Source organism: Polistes canadensis, unplaced genomic scaffold (assembly GCF_001313835.1).
Source record: "Polistes canadensis isolate GaletaPanama2010 unplaced genomic scaffold, ASM131383v1 scaffold_54, whole genome shotgun sequence".
Classification (NCBI taxonomy): domain Eukaryota; kingdom Metazoa; phylum Arthropoda; class Insecta; order Hymenoptera; family Vespidae; genus Polistes; species Polistes canadensis.
In genome coordinates, this window is record NW_014569601.1 from 796,470 (window position 1) to 816,290 (window position 19,821).

A 19,821-nucleotide genomic window follows, 5' to 3' on the forward strand; every position below is an offset into this window, starting at 1 on the left:
CGTAAGAAGGAACATATTAACATTCCCTTTTTGCAATGTAAAACTCACTGTGTCGACTACTTTCTTTATCTATATAATATTCCCCCTCTCCTCTCTCTCTCTCTCTCTCTCTCTTTCTCTTACATTTGTAAAAGTGACAACGAGATTTAAAAGAAGGACAAAGATAGAAAGAGTTGCTAGAACCACGATCGCGCATGACCACTTTGACATTCGAACTGTCTCTATCTTTTGCGTGAGTGTTTGTAACGAATCGTGTTTGGTCAAGATAGTTAGAGTGAGAGAGACAGAGAGAGAAAAAAAAAGTATGAGAAAGAAAGAATCAAAGGAGTGGGACTGGTTGGCTGGAAGAAAATGCAGAACTCGTTGAAAGCTGAGAGAGTGAGAAAGAGATAGAGAGAGTGAAAGAGTGAGAAAGATGAAAATATAAGAAACCAAAGAGGAAGGGATAGCAGGAGAAAAAGTGGTAGTAAACGTTGACTGTATATTGTAGTTGGGTTCGGACTAAGAGGTGATATAAAGGCATACGTTGCATTCACCTGGTTTAACTTACCTGGAAGATCGAAGATCGAACACGACAAGAAGAAAGCTCCCCGAGCCTTACTGGCTAAAACCATCACACGACACCACACCACTCTCCAACGTCATGGTGAGTACGATTCTATTATAAATTTTGTTATTATATCTAATTAATTTAATTATATATATATACGAAAGAAATTATTGTTTCTACGATAAAATATTTATATTTTCAAATACTTTTACTGATTTTAATAAATATTGTATGGAATTATATCAATTAGAATACAGAATTGATAATAATCGTTTTAATTATTTGAATGATTTATTATGAATTAAATTTTGTCTTGTACGCTTGGCGAAAGATATTTTCGAAAATGTTTCTTTTCGATTTAATTTTCAAATCTTTTAAAATTGAATATTAATTTTATTTCAGATATATATGGATTTAATAATAATTAATTATTTATTTTTAATTTGTATCGATACCTTAAAAAGATTAGAAAAATTTGAACGATAAATAATCTCTCTCTTTATTTGACTGTATTTTAGTTGATTTATCTCATATACAAATATTTTGTTTTAAATTCATATCAGTGCACACGCTTCAATCTTTAATACTATCACGACATACGATCTGTATGTGATTATATATATATATATAGCTTATATAATACGAACGAACGTGTATTCGAGCCTCAGACGACTAACAATTATGCGATTAGTTAGCGTGTGACAGGTGAAAGATAAATGATATTTTTTTGTGCCTTTGAAACATCTTGTCTGTTGAAATTATACATTGTCTTCTTGTTTGCATATAAATATATACTCATTACCTAATTAACTAATTGTAAGATATAAAACTGAACAATAAATAATTTTTTTTCAAAACGTTGAGATAAAGAAAATAGATAAAAGAATCAGAAGTTTATCTCACATTGATTTTAATAATATCGTGCAATAAATTAAACTCGTTATATTTTCCATTTTTCATTGTCATACATTAATAATCGTATTTGAAATAATTTTGTATTAATTAACTCGATGACAGGAAAACCGGTAGAGAGTCATTTTTCAATTGCTGGTTATAGTAATAATAAAAAAAAAGGCCTTCTACTAGTTTTCTGCTGACACCGAGTATAAATTTCCTTATTTAACTTTAACCATGATATATATTGCGACTTAATGAAATGTCGTTTATTTTAATCGATATTTCGAACAAAAACAACAGCAACAAATCATTCAGGACTTTGATGAAAAAGTGGACGTGATTTTTTTACATTTTTGTTTAATCAAGGAGAACGAGTTTGTTATACGGAAACGTGTATAGTTCGAGGTCAACCTTGTCGTTTCCGTATAATAAATCGATAGGCACTATAAAAAAAAAAAAAAGGATATAAAATCATAGACAGAATTTATAGAAAATGATGTTCTACGAACGAGTTATACGAACATAAATTTTTTATTTTCTAACGGAATATAAAAACCGAATAGTTTTTCTTTTTGTTTTTTTTACAAATATGAGGATTAATATTTTTCAAGATAAAGAGCGAAAGGTACCTTTTTTTTTCTTTTTATACAAAAAAAAATCAAAGTTTAATTAATGCACATTTTCTATGAAAATCTTCAACTTGTTTGTTGATTTAAAATACACGAACTATACGTATTAGATTACTGTATACGTAATTGCACTATCGTCTAAGCGTGTACGATAATTCAATTATGGCAGATACATAGATAAATGCATGTGATTCTTCGTAGATGATGCAAATTAGGACATCTTATGGAGACGTTACATAAAATCGGATTAGAAGTAACATTGATTAAAATTATCAGTTGACTACGAATTAACGTAGAAATTTTCTTAATCGAATTATAAATTAAAAATTTCTTTTCTTTTTAAAAAATTCAAATATTCAAAAGAAGTAATGAATAATCAATCATTATGATATATTCAAATGAATGATACTCGAACAATGTTTCATAAAATATTGATTTCTTTTAGAAATAATAAATTCGATTAGTAGTTAATTAAATTATCAATCTATTTACGTTTTATAAGTATAAATTTGATTATACGATATTTCTAAATTTCTTTGATCGATAAACGTGAGAAAACAATAAACAAATTATATGTTTTTCATAATTAATGTTGAGAGCCGAGTTCGTACAATTTAAAAGTCACGTTTCTACCTTGAAACACGAGAAAGTGAAAGGTTTGTAAGAATAAAGTTTATTTCGTGCAAGTATAATTAATTAAAAAAAAAATAATAAAATAAAATAAGATAAAAGTATAAATATATAATACGGGGTAGAACACTTATATATTAATAACGAACGAATATATCGATAAGAATATAAAAATGTTGAATTAATTGAACGTGACACCTTGAAACGATAGTTCTCGTGATAGGCAAAAGTAGGATGTAAAAGTAGGATGCAAATGGAAACTTACAAAGTATAATAATATATGCCTCCTGTTCTCGAAACTTTCCCTTGACTGATACCGGAAAGTAGAATGAGTTTACTGCCGTTATCCTTAATTATTATTATTTATTTTCTTTCTTCATTATTTTGTTTCCTTATACACACTAATTTGCTTTGTGTGGCTGATCGAATTCAACGTATAACTACTATATTTGTTTTTGTTTTTTCGTTAAATATACTAATTTCGTATTTGCTTGAAAACGTGACCGGTAATATTCAGTTCTATCATTTTCCTTTAGTTGAAGATTTTTATATTACTTTAATTACGGTCGTTGTTATCAACTGATAACTAAATGTCAATTTTATGAATTTTATGATTGTTATCGATAAACGATTTTCAAATATACTATAACGTAGGGGGATTCCTTATTGACTATTTTCTTCGTAGTTTAAAAACTTTGAATGACTAAATAAATATAATTTATGCAAAAAAAAAAAAAAAGAAAAATGAAAGCAAAAAGAATTTTGTTAATTCGAATACAAGTAGGACGTGAAATAAGAGGGGAGAAAAATTATATAGGTTTACTTTCTCTTTTAAACTTGGAGTTCGAAAGCGTCAAAGTTTCGATCGGCGTGATTGGTCGTGCCGAAAGAAGGAAATTTTTTTATTTTACAATCAGGTTTTGAGTTCGTTAGAGCGAAACGAATGAATCTAACTGATTTCTTGATAAGAGTTTAGTTTCTTTCCAAGTTTACTTATTCGTATAACAAATTTTCTTACACATTTAAGATAATATTTAATATTATGTAACACATAAATTCTAATGCTTGGTATTATAATATATTAACATAATTCTAATATTTGATATTATATAATCACAAGATTTATATAATATATGATCATATATAAGTATGAATATACTTATAATACATATAAAAATAAAAGAAAATATTATATTTTTATAATAATTGGTTATTTAAAAGCTATATTATCATAATCGTATATACGTAAATTATATTTAATTGGTCTTACTCTGAAAGAAAAAAAAGAAAGCTAACGTAAGTAATTTTGAAAATGAAAGGTAAAGAGGATGAATTTACGATGACGAAGCCGTCTTCGTGAAAGGTGAACGAAATAAAGAAGAGAATGAAAGACCAGAAGAAAAGTAACCGCATGAATATGGCATCCGAAGTAATGCCCCAAGCAGTGAAAGTCACAAACCGGATGAACTTTTGCTTGCAAACGTCTCCGAGGTTGTGTCGAGTATATTTGACGAGTGTTAAATCGTTGAAAAGAAAGAAAAAAAAATGAGAAAGAGATAATGGCACCGGGAAAACAAAATTAATCAAGATAATAAGGTTTAAAAATCATTGGTACTTGCGCCTACGTTGATAGTTTTACGCAACACTTAGTATACTGGAAATATATTTCTATCTTATGAAAACTTTCGAAAAGCAAGTTAATCGATCTCTGTATAGAGAGAATATTTTACGAAACATTAGAGAACTTTGTAATTATCACTTCGAATTGTGTAATGTTTACGTAATTAATCGATTGGTCAAACATAAAGTAACTACTTATCACGTTGATTGCCATAATCGTTACTACAAATGAAAAAATATTTCAATGATAAATCACACACATTTTCTTTTTATAATAAATTGATTAATTTAGAAATAGAAGAAAATATTAATAATACATTTTTTATCATCTTTATAGGTTGGTTGGGTCGGTGTTGGTAATGACAACTGTCGTTGTATTGGCTAACTAAAACAGGGAGAATATGACTCTTCGATGACACGTAACATCATTAATTGGCAGCTGTCAATTACATCAGTACCGTCGCTTTTTTTGCAATCTCATGAAGTAATGGCGTAAGTTGAAATTTTTTTTATTATACATTTCGTATCCTTATTTATTAACCATCAATTACGTATGTCCTAATCGAGAAGGTTTGATTAAGTGTGAACATTTCTATCAGTAATACGTAATTAACTATTATTTTTCTTTCTTCTTTTTCTTTATAGGATCACTTGATCGAATTCATATTCGAAGTATCGGTAAACAGAATGGAAAGAATTACTCGTATCGAACCAGAATTTTTACCACCCACTGTCCTGGTATATATATATATATCAATTGTTTTTCACCGGATACAATAACACGGATCATCAACTTACTTATGAAAAATTTAATACTTGGTATAAATCAAATTGACGATTGGAAATTAATCGTCAAACGTTTATCCAGATTATAATCAACAATATGATCCTAATTGTATTGATGTTTGAAATCAAGTTACGGTGTCTTCGTACAAAATCTGAAAATATCATGGAAAGTATTACGTTTTACGAGTATCAACGCGGAAAATAATGAATGTAAAATTAACCAGGATTTTCATCACGATCAAGACATCTTCCAGGGAGGTTCCTCGTCGAGTACCGGTCAACGAATCGAATCCCATTTGCTTTTAGAAATTTCTAAAACGTATGTTAGATCATATCATTTTGAATATTGATGCAATGATGTAATTAGTATCGATTTAATTGAATTTTTAAATTGTTCCGATTATGTGAAACAAGACAAAAAAATTGATTCGTTGACTGGTCACTCGGTTTCATCAAGAAATCTAAAATCGGCAAATCTTCCTTTTCCTTGCTTTACTATTATTGTTTTGAACTCTGACTATTCCCGAAAAAAAACAAAACATTATTCTATCATTCTCTATCCAAAGGAATCGTTTTTACTCGCTCGGAATAGTTGAACCTTCTCGACAAACCTAACGTTCTGTGATAGCCCTTTTCTCGCTTGTTTATCGATTATCAAGTATTTCGTAATTTAATTGATTTTTTTTCTCTTTTAAAAATTATAAAATCGATGAAATTACTTGATCCTTGATAAAAACGATCATCCACTATGATTTATAAACAATCTTTGCTAAATAATTCTCAATTCTTTTACTATACTTTAGTCACGTCAATCTATTTTTTCTTTTTTGTTTTATTTGTCTATCACCTCATCTTTTTTCTTTTTCTTGACCGCCTTGCAAACAAGATTTGTAAATCTTTATGAAATTATTCTCAGCTCTCTTGCTATACTTAAGCTACGCCTATCTCTATTTCAATTTTTTCTATCCTTTCATTTCTTTCTTATTCTCGCTAAATTCTTTCTTTTTTATACTAAATTTTTGCAAATTTCTCTTTCATGTGCAGCATCTTAACTTTTTCTTCATTTTCTTTTCTTCTAAGCTGTATGTACCTATTTACTTACTTACTTACTTATCTTATCTTATTTTATTTTCTATAAGGATCTCTACTTTTATTTCTTTTACTTTATCTTTCGTTGCCATCAACATATCAGTATTATCAGATTCAAGATTTCTTGATTAATCTTGCCAATGTGTAAATTTTCATTTCGATATTATTTTCTACTATTTTCTCTATTTACATTTTCTTTCTCAACTTCTTCCTCCTCTTCTTTCTTAGCTTTATTTTCTATTCTTTTTGCGTGTGTAAAATTTCCTTTGAAGATCTCTAAAATACGTTTCTTCTTTATATCTATGTATTCATTTTTTCATTGTATTATATGAACTTTTATTTCTTTACTACTGTACCTGAACACTATCGCTTCGAATATATTAGGTAATTAAATATAAAACGTCCGATTATTTCGAATAATTTCATTCCGTAAAATCAAACATTTCATATTTAATGGCCTAATATTTATCCTATTTTTTTCTAATTACTTTTTAAATTTTCTAATAATTACTTTTATCGTCACGTCAATTCCTGATCTCGTTTCTATTCTGTGTTCTCTACTATTTTACTTATTCTTTTCTTTCTTTACATTATGTTTTTTTTAAACTATTTTTTCTTATAATACATACCATTATAAATATAAAACTTCTATGGATACTCTCTAATCTTTTCTATTTTTCTGTCCCATCTATATATTTCTTCCTATTTCTTTCTAAATCTTTTTAAAAAATAATATTTCTCCCCTGCCCCCCCCCTTATAATTTGCGAAATATTGTCTCTATCGTTTATTAAATGTCTTATCTTTCTTTTTCTATCTTCTTAATTAATTCTAATTTCTACGTATCTCATAAACTATTATTCTTACTTCTTCTTTCTCTTCATATCTATTTTTTTTTCTAACTATATTCGAACATTTGTAAATATATCTATCTTCGTACCTATCAATTTATTTTGTATAAAAATTCTTTTCCTTAATCTATTACTTTCATTTCATTCTACGTTTCTTTATTTTTTCTTCTTCTATCTCTATATTCTTAATCTATTTTTCGCATTTTACTTGTATATCTCTTAATCGATTTCCTCTTCTTTCTTTTTTCTATTATATTTTCTCATTTTCTCTATTTTCTTTTTTTATTTTCATTAAAACTTCTATTCTTTTTTTCTACCTCTTTCTTTTTCTTGGTCTCTCTCTCTCTCTCTCTCTCTCTCTTTCTTTTTATTTTCTCTTTTTCGTTTATTCTTTTTAATCTCTTCTTTTTTCTATCTCGTCTTTTACGTTTCTTTTTCCATCTTCTTTTTCTAATCTTTTCTAATATATTTACAAAAAATGCAATATCATTTTTAATCTATCGCTGTATCTATATTTCAATACTTTTTCTTCTTTCAATTAAACAATAAAACTGAACACTGTAATCATTATTTTCTTTTCTTTCACGCTAAATTTCTTCTATTTTCGAAAATCAATTCTTACATATCTTCTTTCTACTACATTTCCTTTTTCTTCTCATTCTTTTTCTTTTTTTCTCTGTCTTTCATCTTCTGTCTTTTTCTTCCACGATTTATGACTGTACGAAACTTAAATTGTGTGTTTTGCCACGCACATTTGTAATATATTTTAATATTCCTTTAAAAATATACCAAAAGAGAAAAAAAAAGTAATAAAAAGAAAACAAAAAAACATGGTCAAAAATTAATATAGAAGAAAGTCAATAATTTTTGTTATATAATTGATAAATCATTTACTACTATTTACTATATCCTTCTTCTCTTTCTAGTCTACTTCTCCCACCTATGAATACTCACTCTGTACAAAATCAAAGCGAAAAAAAAAAGAAATGTTTTTCTTATGCACTGTGATTATAATACGTTCTATCATTTATAATATGCAACTACTATTTTTCGTATCACCTTTCGTCATAGCTTACTATTGTACTATAGCATATCATTTATCATTAGATATGTATCTGTTAATTTCTTTCTGATTTTACGACTGCAAATGTTACTCGAATTTCTCTATACAAACAGGTATACATACTTATTTAATATGTGCGAAAAGAAATTTCTTATGAAATACTTTTTCTTTTTGTTTTTATTTTTCTTCTCTATCTCTCAACTTCTTTACTATCTATTATTTTCTTGTATATATTCTCTGCTATGTTTAATGTCTTCGAAAAAAAAAAAAAAACGAAAGCAAAAAAAAAAACACATATCGCTTTTTCTCTCTTTACTTTTGTTCTCAAATTTATGTAAATATTTATGTAAAAATTGTCCGTTCTATATCGTTTTTCTTCGTCACTTCATCATTTTTGTCTTTGCTATCACGACTGTTAAGTTGACGAGAAGATTGTCAAGTAAAAAAGAAACGTATAATCAACGTAGACAAAAACTAAATATTATAAACTTGTCAAGTTAAAAAGCGATTTTACGAATTTTTATTTTTTAAATGCCTATGCGTGGCTGTGATCTATGCGCCTTTTTTAATTTCATTTAATGTAATTTATAAATTGTGAAAAATTTTTTTTTTTCATTTCCAACAAATACGAACAAAAATCTTTATCTTTTATTGTACAAACTATTTTTTTTTGTTCCTTCTGCATAAAAATAAAAAAAAATGGAAACATAACAAAAATATCAAAATGTCGTACGTTTATTCCTTTCCTTAGAAATATTTAAACTATGATTGAAATTTTTTAATTTTGCAATTTCCCAAAGAATAAACTAAACAAATTTTTAATTAAATGAAAATTCAACATAATTATTATTTATCTTTAAAGTATCTATATTTTTTGAATAAAAAGACAAGAGTATTATATATTTATTAATTTGCAAACACAGCGAATCAATACGTGTCATTAATCATTTTTCAATAGTATTCATCGATTGTTTGTAATTATTTATATTAATATTACATATTATATTTGTAAATAATGCAAATAATTGCAAATAATGCAATATAAAACTTTATTGATTTATCTAGTATATAGGTAGGACAATTGAAAATATATATTTATTGATAGATCATTTTTTTTTCTTGAAAATCTTAACGACCAAGTATAAAGTGTTGCATACCTCCAGGCGCAATGATTAATATATACAAAAACGATAAACTTTTTATGGATATTAAGATATACATATATATAAATACATATCTAAAAAATATATATGTGAGATTAAGACCTTCTATGTAAAATAAAATAGATATTCGCGAGGAAATTTTTACACACGAATTCTATATATAATATATTAATTATAAAATTCTCAATGAGAGATAATAAATGTGTAAAAATTGTTGAACTGTTTAGTTTTTCTAAAACGAAAAATATTACTTCAAAATAACATTTTTGTGTTTTAAATGTTAAGTTCGACCGATTCGTTCATGAGTGACTTGTATTTATCTAGAACTGGTTGAACTTCCTCCTTAATAAATTCGTTAACCTGTTCGGGAGCCCTACCAACAAAGGTCGAAGGATTTAACAAATCATCAATTGCACCAAGTATTGGCGCAAAATATGGATCTTTTTTAATTCTTTGAATCAAATCATTGTCGAGACCGTGTTGTTTTACTTGAGCACCAGCTTCTTGAGATAAAACTCGAATTTTTTCATGGCATACCTATGCAAAACAATAAATGTATATAATAAATAATTCTGTAAAAAAACACAAAATAAAGAAAATAATATCTCATACGAATAAGAATAAAATTTTACTTGTCTATCGCCGCCTGCTTTCACCATAGCCATTATAATATTTTCCGAACACATGAAAGGTAATTCCTGAGCCACATGTTTTGCAATGACCTTAGGATAAACAACTAGACCTTCCGTGATATTTTGCAAAGTAATAAGAACAACGTCCGCCGAAAGGAATGCTTCTGAAAGTGTAATCCTACGATTGGCTGAATCGTCCAAAGTTCTTTCCATCCACTGTACAGATGCGGTTTGAAGAGCGTTATTAAATAACGTCATCAAATGACGTGCAATGCTGCAACATCTTTCGGAACGCATTGGATTCCTTTTATACGGCATGGCACTGGATCCTATTTGTGTCGTCTCGAACGGTTCCTCTAATTCTTTCATGTTAGCCAGTAACCTGATGTCGGTACAAATCTATTAAAAACAAGAACACGTATGTATTAATTTTCCAAAGAACATTTTTTATATTATCAAAGTGATCTTTTTTTACCTTGTGAATCGTAGCACCTAACGAACTTAAAACGTTCAAACATTCTACGTCTACTTTTCTACTATACGTTTGTCCTGTAACAGAATAATGCTTTTCGAATCCAGCCATCTGCGTTACTAGTACATCCAATTGTTTTACTTTTTCACTATCACCTAAAAATTGACACAACATCGTCAACATTATAATAACTAATAATATATAAATAAAAATGAAATAATATACAGATACTCTTAAAAAGAAAAAAGTAATTGTTAATTATCCTATCCGTGATGTCATTAATACAAACTTCCTTAATTTTAAATATCGACAATATTATTTAACTTAATTCGACTAACCATCGAACAATTGTAGAAATGATGCCTGAGTTCCTGTTGTTCCTTTAACACCGCGGAACTTAAGATCATTTTTAGCACGTACAAGAGCACGTTCGTCCATCAATAGATCATGAAGCCAAAGAGAAGCTCTTTTACCGACCGTCGTTAGCTGAGCTGGTTGTAAATGGGTGAAACCCAATGTTGGAAGACTGGCATGTTCCGTGGCAAATTTGCTAAGATTTTCTATAACTTTCGCTAGTTTTGGCAAAAGAATTTCAAATCCGTCACGAAGTATCAGTAGATCCTTTAAAAAAAAAAGACAAAAAGCAGAAAAGAATGTTTACCTTGAATAACACAGAATCGATCAAAAATATAAAATAATTAATCAGTATAATTATATTTTAAGAAAAAATGAACAAAATATATTTACGGTATTGTCACCGACGTAGCAACTAGTAGCACCCAAATGAATGATAGGCGCTGCTTTGGGACACTGTTTGCTAAAAACATGAACATGAGCCATAACATCATGTCTCGTAGCTTTTTCTTCTTTGGCAGCTGCTTCAAAATCGATATTATCGATGTGTGTCTCCATTTCTTTGATTTGTTCTTGTGTAATAGCCAATCCTAGTTTCTGAAACATTAAAATTCTGTATTAATCATCTTTTCAATAATCGATTATTAAATATTTATATTTATATTGAATCGTGCGATCGAAGAAGTCAATGATTCAATGGAATCATTTTTCAAAAATTATAAACTGTCATGTTGCTTATGCTCGAACAAATATATCTTATAAATCCTAATCGCAAAAATCTTGCAAGCACGTTGTATGGTAAGCCCTATTTAAAAAAAAAATATAATAAAAGATATAATTATAGCTCATCAGTGAATGATCCTATGATTCATTATTCGGAGTAAAGTTAAGCAATGTTGAAGAAGTTTCGATGCTATCATATTGAATTAAATAAAGATACAAATGCGTAAAATAAGATACAACCAGACGAATGAGCAAGTACTCTACTATTCTTTATCTCGTAGGATATTATCTGATTAGATAAAGAGAGGCTTGGTATTCTCCATGAATAATCGTTTAACAGGTTAAAACGTTGTTCCTATTTCATTTATTCTTCTTCATCGCGTGAAAGGTGTGTTATTAACCAAAACTGGCGTCAAAATGGTGTCCGTCGAAACAATTGCATCTATTACGATAAAAATTCTTAAATTGGTAAGAACAATGCAAGAATCGTTTTCAATGAAAATAGGAATTTCATTAGACAGGGATTTGTTAATCTAATGAAATATAATCATCTTAGAAGGATTATGTTCCTTTCTCAGTGCGCGAAAGTGTTTCGTTGCTACGTGTTAAGTGTTAAAAAACATAATGAATTGTTTTTGTTTTGAAGTCATTAATATAGTGAGGATTAATAATAAATATGATTTATAGTTAAGAAAAAGTAAGCAAGAATGTACGAAACAATTGCAAAAGCATTTATTCATCGTCTGATAAAAAAAGTCTACCAAGAAATAAAATTATTTATTAGATCGATCTCTTTCTAATATGTTTTTTTTGTCGAAATGAATTAAACAAATTTTAAATTTAATTATCTTTCATCGATGCACTACGTACAATGAAAATATTTTTATTACCAAATAAAACGTCATAAATAGAACGACTTATATATTTGTAAGAAGAAAAATTTACGCTAGCTCGTGATTCATTTTATTTCTTATCAACTTGCTATCGATAAGAAACGTTGTTTGTAAAGCGATACCGTTTTCGTTTGTGATACACAAAAATGTGAAACGAGCGTGCTACATTTTTACCCATCCAACTTTTTTCTTCTATTTAGTTAACATTATAGCCATAGAAAAATAAAAAAAAAAATAAAAAAAGAATAAAGAAAAAACGAATAAATCTGTGTATCCTTATATTAATGTTTTTCTTCTTTATTTTTGTTTAGGTGATAAATTTAATTATTCTTATCCTGTATCGTACCGGATACGCCGGAGAATTTTTGGGAATCGGTGGAAAATGGAATCTAAACGAGGATAAAAATCCTGACGTCGAGATCGTCGGGTCAGGTGTTTTTGTTGGATTCTTTTTGTACACCGGTGTAGTTTTAATTACTTTTTGTTTTGGCACGACCAATCACAAAAAAAGTCTCGTGGTAAGTTAAAAACGTTCTTGAAAATTTATGCAACGAATTTTTAATAGAGATAATACATATATATATCTATATATTTATTGTCATTTTTTTTTTCTTTTTTCTCTCATTTTTTTTTTTTTTTTTAGGATATTATTATGAACTTCCTTGGACTTTGTATGTTCCTCGCTGTTGGTGGCACAGCTTTACATTATTGGCATGGATATCAACCAGAACATAAATTTGAATATTTAGTACCAGAAAGAGAGGTATTTATATTACGACGAATGAAATTATTATTTTTTTTTATTATTAAAAAAAATTAATATTTATTTATAATGGATTTTTTTTCTAGGTCGGATTGGCACTTGGTTCACTGTGTATTATAGAAGGAGTATTATATCTTACGGACTTATTATTAAGTATCCGACATTTGACAAAGGAGGAATATGATTAATGATTTTTATCAAATATTATAACAAACGAATGTTTTATATATAAAACTAATTCATTCCATAATGATACATCAAAGACGATTAATCATATTGTCACAAAATAATTTTCACTCATATATCGTTGTATTAAAATCGAGAATCATCGTTCATTGAAATATTTTTGTTACATTTAATGACAAATAAGACGATTATTAACATAAATATAATAAAGATAAAATTAATTGTTATTAAATAATTAATACAACACGTATGTGTGTGTGTGACGAATTTCGTAAGATGAAATTATTGAATTCTATGCATTAGTTTTCCCATATGACTTGTTAATTACTATAATTTTTTTTTCTTTAATAATTATTTACTACAAAATTGAGAATGTTAATAATCAAAAGGTATTGTTTTTTTTATTAATAAAGTAACTAAATTAACAAAAAAAAAACACGCCTGGTATGTATAATAATTTTCCCTTATTTATTATAATCGATCCGTACCACCGATATCGATATCTCTATTGCGAACATAAATTGACATTATAAAAAATATATTTCCCGTTACTCGAATTTTCAAAGAAGAAAGGAAAATAATTGATTTGTTTACGAGATAAAAAATAAAATGGGTCGCAGTTGTGAGGAATTGTGGAAAAATGTTCATTTCGTTTTAAAGATAATTGTTTTCGTGAGCATTAATATAATTAACCTTTAATCAATATATATTTCATTTTTGTAATTCATTAATAGTAATAAACCTCGTATTCGTTTAGGCTATTCTCTTGAGCATACATTTATTTTTTTTCGATACTTATGCTGCATGTCATCGATATTACGCGTTCGGTACTGGTTACTTTTACACAGGATTTATAAATATTGTTATAATACTTTATGGTTACACGTGGTTCGATACTACCTTCATTTGGGTAATTAATAAAATCAAACTAAATTAATTATTAATTTAAGTATTTTCATTTTATATATATCAATAATTTTGTATTTTCAGGAATGTTGTATGATTATATTCACCATACTGATGTTATTTATTAGTACATTTGCCTTGGTTCACGATTATTACGACGACGATGAAACAATAATAATTTATACTAACAAACGTTATCGTTAGTAAATAAGTCATTTAATATAATTATTGTTCAAATAAAATTAATTAAAAATTTAAATACTATTCATTTATAGGACACGACGAAAGATCTTTCGGCATATCTGTTGGATTAACAACTAGTAATTAATTTATTAAATAATTATTTTTTTTGTCTATAAAAAATTATTATTTAAAAATTTATAACATTTGTCTTTATTAATAGTCGCCGTAGTGATACTCGTGATCGATTTATTATTGTTAATAATAAAAACTGGAAGAAAAGGATCAAATCGATCACGTGGTAGAGGAATAACTCGAAGACAACAGCAAGCAAATAGACCTGTTGAAGCTGACAATTAATTATATTTCATTATAACAAATTAATGCAATTATATATACAAAGTATGAATGTATGATTATATTATAATAAAAAGAAAAACGCGCGGTACCTATACGCGAATGAAGTTAAAAATTTGTTAACTTTTTAATATTGATAATTTGATTGAATTATTAGATTATTAACCCTTTGCACTCGAGATGTTACTCTCGGTCACCATTCGAATTAAAACGATAATTTAATAAACGATGTTTATTTAGATTTTATTTAGGCAATACAACCATAATTAGCGAGTTGCGAATGTTTAATTTTATATATTTAATATTTATTTACATAATTAATGTGTGTTATACGTGATAAACTTCGTGTTGATTAATAAATCCATTTAACACATGAACGATTTTCTAAAACGTCTTTTAAAAGAATATAGTCTTTTGTTAAAAATAATACAATTGGTAAGTAAATCCTCTTAAATAAAAATTACAAAACAAATACAAAATAAGATTTAGGTTTTAGTATGCGTTTGTATGAATATTTTATCGGAATGCGAAGAATATTCAATACCAATGTGGTTATGGATAATATATTCGATAAATTCAACGACTTATGCCATTATCCTCCTAGTTTTGAGTTTAGCACATATTTTTCAGAAAAATAAAAACGTCATGGTATTATTTGTTTAACATTTTATATATTATTTTTAATAATAAATAATATGAACATTTTTTATAATAACATTTTTCTTTAATAGGAATTCACTTATTTTCTGATCGGTATTATTTTATATTGGATAGCAGGTTTATCAGGTATCATTAGATATTATACAATTAAACCGATTATTAATCAAAATAATTGTAATGAGAAAACAATTGGAATCGTTTTAATAAGTACGTTCAAATTATAAATTTTTTATAATGTACTACAAAATGGCTTATTATTATTAAACACACACACACAATGTAATTATTGTTTTTTATATAATTAATAGTATGCTCCTTCTTAATGATGTTCGACATTTGTATGAAAATTTGGATTGAAAAAAGACGAGTATGCTTGATTGCAAGATTGCGAGAACAAGAAATAGAATAGTCAGAACTTTGACAAAAATGATCCAACGAAAGAGATCCTTAATATTATAAATAAAAAAAAAAAACCTTAAATACCATAATTCTTTATTTTATGTTATCTAAATATTTTTCATTGCATTTTCGTAATAATATCAAATTCGATTTATGATGTTTTATTTACAACTGCAAACACTAAATCAGCGATAAGAAGAGCGGCTGCAAAAAAATTGTACATAGAATATTAAATAACAATTTTTAAACTAAAGTAAAAATGTTTATTCAAATTATAAATACCTAATGTTGCCGGTAAAATGGAATGCACTGTTAAATCTATGAAAACAGTGATTGCCATTAATACAACGTAAACTCCAATAGCGAATACTTCCTTGAAAAATAAAATAATAAAATTAATAATAAAATTTTGTTCTTAAAAATCTTAAGCCAAATCAAATAGCAACATTTATCAAACTAACCACCCATCGATCAGGATCTTCCCAAATGTAAGATACTACATAAGAAAATGCAATGAAGAACCAACCATGAAGAATCAACAATTGACTAGTACCAAGAGTGTGATGATAATAAATAATTCCTAACAGACAAAGAACCTGGACGAGATAACACGATGAAAAGATAACCTTAGTTTTTTAAACTATGATATATTATTATTATATCTAACGTATTTACTTACCCATTCAAGTAATCTAAGAACAAAATTAATATTGGTGAAAAGTACACGAATCGATTTCATTATTTCAATTAAAATTCATACAATTTACCAATCATATATTAATATTTTTTTTTCCTTCCCGAATAAACATTTTCAATTGAGTCTACCAATATAACGATCTATTTAAAACATCGAATTAATTAAATCAATTGTTGCAAATATCGCACACTTCATTGCAATAAATATCTTCATCGTATTTGTGTGATTATAATTAATTTAATAGTTTTTGTTTACGAAAGAGTAATAATAACATGGAAAATATTCCGGTTCCATTTAATGATCTTCCTGAAAATATAAGAACAAATATATTCGACAAAAGATTATTTGTTTGTAAAATGTTTTCTTTAGTATGTTACTATTTTAATTTAGAATTAAATATATTTAAAAATTTTTGTACAGAACTTTTAATACAAAAATATAATTACTAAATACAGTATTGTTCATAAACCATAATATTTTAACCATACTAACCATAATATGTTAACCATATTAAACACAATATTTTAATGTTTTACACTAACAAAAGTAAAATATATTTTTAGTCAGCCTGCATCGTTGGCACTGCAGCTTATATACGTCCTGTTGATACACATATTATTGGTGCTGAATATTTCGGAATGGTTGTACCTGCCTTGATAACAGGTTACATTATCATAAATTCATCAGAAATTTTAGCTATGTATATCGAAGAACCTCACGTTTTCCTTGTAAGTTATTATTCAAAAATTAATCTCCAATTTAAAAACAAAAAAAAAAACTCATTCGAAATTCTCTATTAGGAAGTGTGTTTTGCTGGAATTGGTTTTTTTGGAAACATCCTTAGCTGTTCTTATCAATTTCTCATGGAAATAGATTGGTCAACGATTTTTACAAATAATACTAAAGAAATTGTAAGGTAGTAATCTTTAACAAAATTCAAATAAAATAAAATATCAATTAATGATAATAATTATATAATCATTTTACATTTTTTTACAGGCAAGAAAACAATACACGAAAATTCATCGTTGCTTTGGCTTGTTTAATAAATTCGATCGCATTGTTACTCGTAATTATCGTTCGTGGATTAGAAAAATATCAATTAATAGTATCAACGAATTAAAAACAAAATGATCTTAATGCTTGTTACTAAACGAAACGATAAATCTTTTCATTATTTTCTAATTCTCAATTATTCCATACAAAACAAAACATGGACATTTATTTTTCTTCGATGTAGACTAAATATATATTATATATTACATTATAATCTTTTACTTCATTAACAAATAAGATTATTTCATAAATATTATCAATTCTAATTTGATATATCGAAGTATTAAAGTATCATCGCGAAAATTGTTAATTTATTGTTAATTAATATTTATAGTAGATTGTGAGATACTTCTTGTTGGTTTCATCACTCACTTTATATATTATACATATTTTTATAATTACAGACAAAATTTGGATAAAAAGAAAAAGAAAAGAAAGTTAACTGATAGGTGGGTGAACATCTTTTCACCAGATAAGAGACATGGTACTTGAAAATCATTGGCCACGCGACTTATTGTTAGATCAATTAATCCACTTGACCCCCATGGCGAGCATCGTCGTTTTGGATGACTGGTTTAACTATATACCCACGATCCGGATACGTAATCATGTTAATTACAAGTGTCGTATTTAATTTAACCTTTGGTGAATCAAAAAGGAAGAATGTTCTTACATGCAGGGTTGAGTAATTAACCTTAACATAAGAATCGTAAGTTTTTTAATTTCAAAAACAAAGATATAAGTAATTCAAATTAATAAAACATTATCTATTACGAAGATAAATTAATGAAAATATTTTCGAAATAGATATTAAATATCAATAAAGTAACGTTTATTATTTTTTTATCTTTCTTTCTTTCTTTCTTTCTTTCTTTCTTTATACTAGTACGTACGTTTGTAAAAGTTCTTTTAACGCAATAATTTTTGCAGTAATATATTTAAGTAAATTGGCGGTATGGGTTACGGATCAATACCAAAACGATTTACACAGTATTAACAAGGTTAAATGCAACTACGTCGCATTTTTTGCGTTACACTATTATGAAAAAAAAGAAAAGAAAAACAAATATTTTTCTCTTTTCTCTTCTCTTATTCGAAAACAAGAAATATGAAATAAATAACATAAGTTTTTTATTATAGATACAACTTTTTTATCGAGCACGTTCGAACTCTAGTTTCGTTTTCTTAAATTTAAAAATAGTTTACCAGTCATAATTGGTAAACTACATAAATATAATACATGCAATATAATACATGCAAAAAAAAATATAATAAGGGCATGCATGCATTATGGGCACGAGCTTGTAATATGAGATTCAACTTCTCGATGTGTGAAGCAAGCTGAGGTCATATTATAATATAACGCGTCCTTGCTTCGTTACAATAATAATAACAGAATAAATAACATTTTAAGAAATGATTATGCATATTTTCATGATCAAAGTCCTCTCGTATGTAGACACGACGAATGTGTATAATTTATTATTATAATTTACAAAGTTCTATTAATCACATTAATATTTCAAACTTTTAATTAAATAATATTAATTCTAAAATAAATATATATAAATAAATAAATAAAGATCAAAATATTTTAATACATAACGTATAATAATAATGAAATAATACGAAAACGAAAAGGGTTCTCTTAGATAAATTAATTAAATATATCAGTTAATTAATTAAAAAATGAAGTAATATAAATAACGTTGTTAAATATAAACGATTTTTATACAATTCTAAAATTAATATTATTAACTAAATAAAAAATACATAAAAAGAGAAACATATGTAAGTCGATGAAGAATAACGAAGCTTTTGTTGTTAAATGGGACTCCCTTCGATGTACTTAAATGTATACTTACTATGTTAAATGTTCACAAAGGAAACCAGTGTGAGTGGTTCAAGGCCAATAGGAAGATCGCACACAGTAATAGTAATCGTCAATGAAGATCAAACCGCGCCTTCTACGCGCGCCGAAGCATGCGATCTTTTCCTGCTCACGGAAACGTATATACAATAATATACAGGATGTTTCACTGAACTTGAACACTAAACACATCTTTGTTGAATCGATGATATACGATTGAAACAATATTATATTAACTATATAATAAAATATAAATAATAATTAATCATATTACTTGCTAATATATATAAAGTTGCATTACGATAAATATAACATTTCTTTTTTTCTAAAATTTTTATTACTATACTATTGCATCTTATTAACAAACTAATGATATAAATTTATTTTTTTTCTTTTT

At 26.9% G+C, this 19,821-nt stretch overlaps 2 protein-coding genes and 1 long non-coding RNA gene across 3 annotated transcripts in view; 2 read left to right on the forward strand and 1 right to left on the reverse strand.

The window, feature by feature from the left end:
* The first annotated feature begins 490 nt into the window (after positions 1-490).
* On the forward strand, positions 491-6,853 carry LOC106785664. Its single transcript, XR_001381555.1, has 3 exons — positions 491-646; positions 4,664-4,818; positions 4,972-6,853. It is a non-coding gene; the product is annotated as an uncharacterized LOC106785664 (long non-coding RNA).
* Positions 6,854-9,142: 2,289 nt separating this feature from the next.
* LOC106785660 (adenylosuccinate lyase) overlaps positions 9,143-19,821 on the reverse strand; it is a 25,501-nt gene continuing 14,822 nt past the window's right edge. Inside the window, exons 2-6 of the mRNA XM_014746297.1 lie at positions 11,128-11,331; positions 10,719-11,001; positions 10,384-10,535; positions 9,909-10,307; positions 9,143-9,813 (exon numbers count right to left, since the gene is read on the reverse strand). Coding sequence (XP_014601783.1) covers positions 9,550-9,813; positions 9,909-10,307; positions 10,384-10,535; positions 10,719-11,001; positions 11,128-11,331 — 1,302 coding nt within the window. The 3' untranslated portion in view covers positions 9,143-9,549. The remainder of the gene's footprint in view (positions 9,814-9,908; positions 10,308-10,383; positions 10,536-10,718; positions 11,002-11,127; positions 11,332-19,821) is intronic.
* LOC106785663 lies at positions 11,592-13,549 on the forward strand. Its single transcript, XM_014746302.1, has 4 exons — positions 11,592-11,925; positions 12,662-12,868; positions 12,994-13,113; positions 13,200-13,549. Exons 1-4 carry the CDS (start codon positions 11,875-11,877, stop codon positions 13,299-13,301), a joined length of 480 nt encoding a protein of 159 aa, XP_014601788.1. The 5' UTR covers positions 11,592-11,874; the 3' UTR covers positions 13,302-13,549.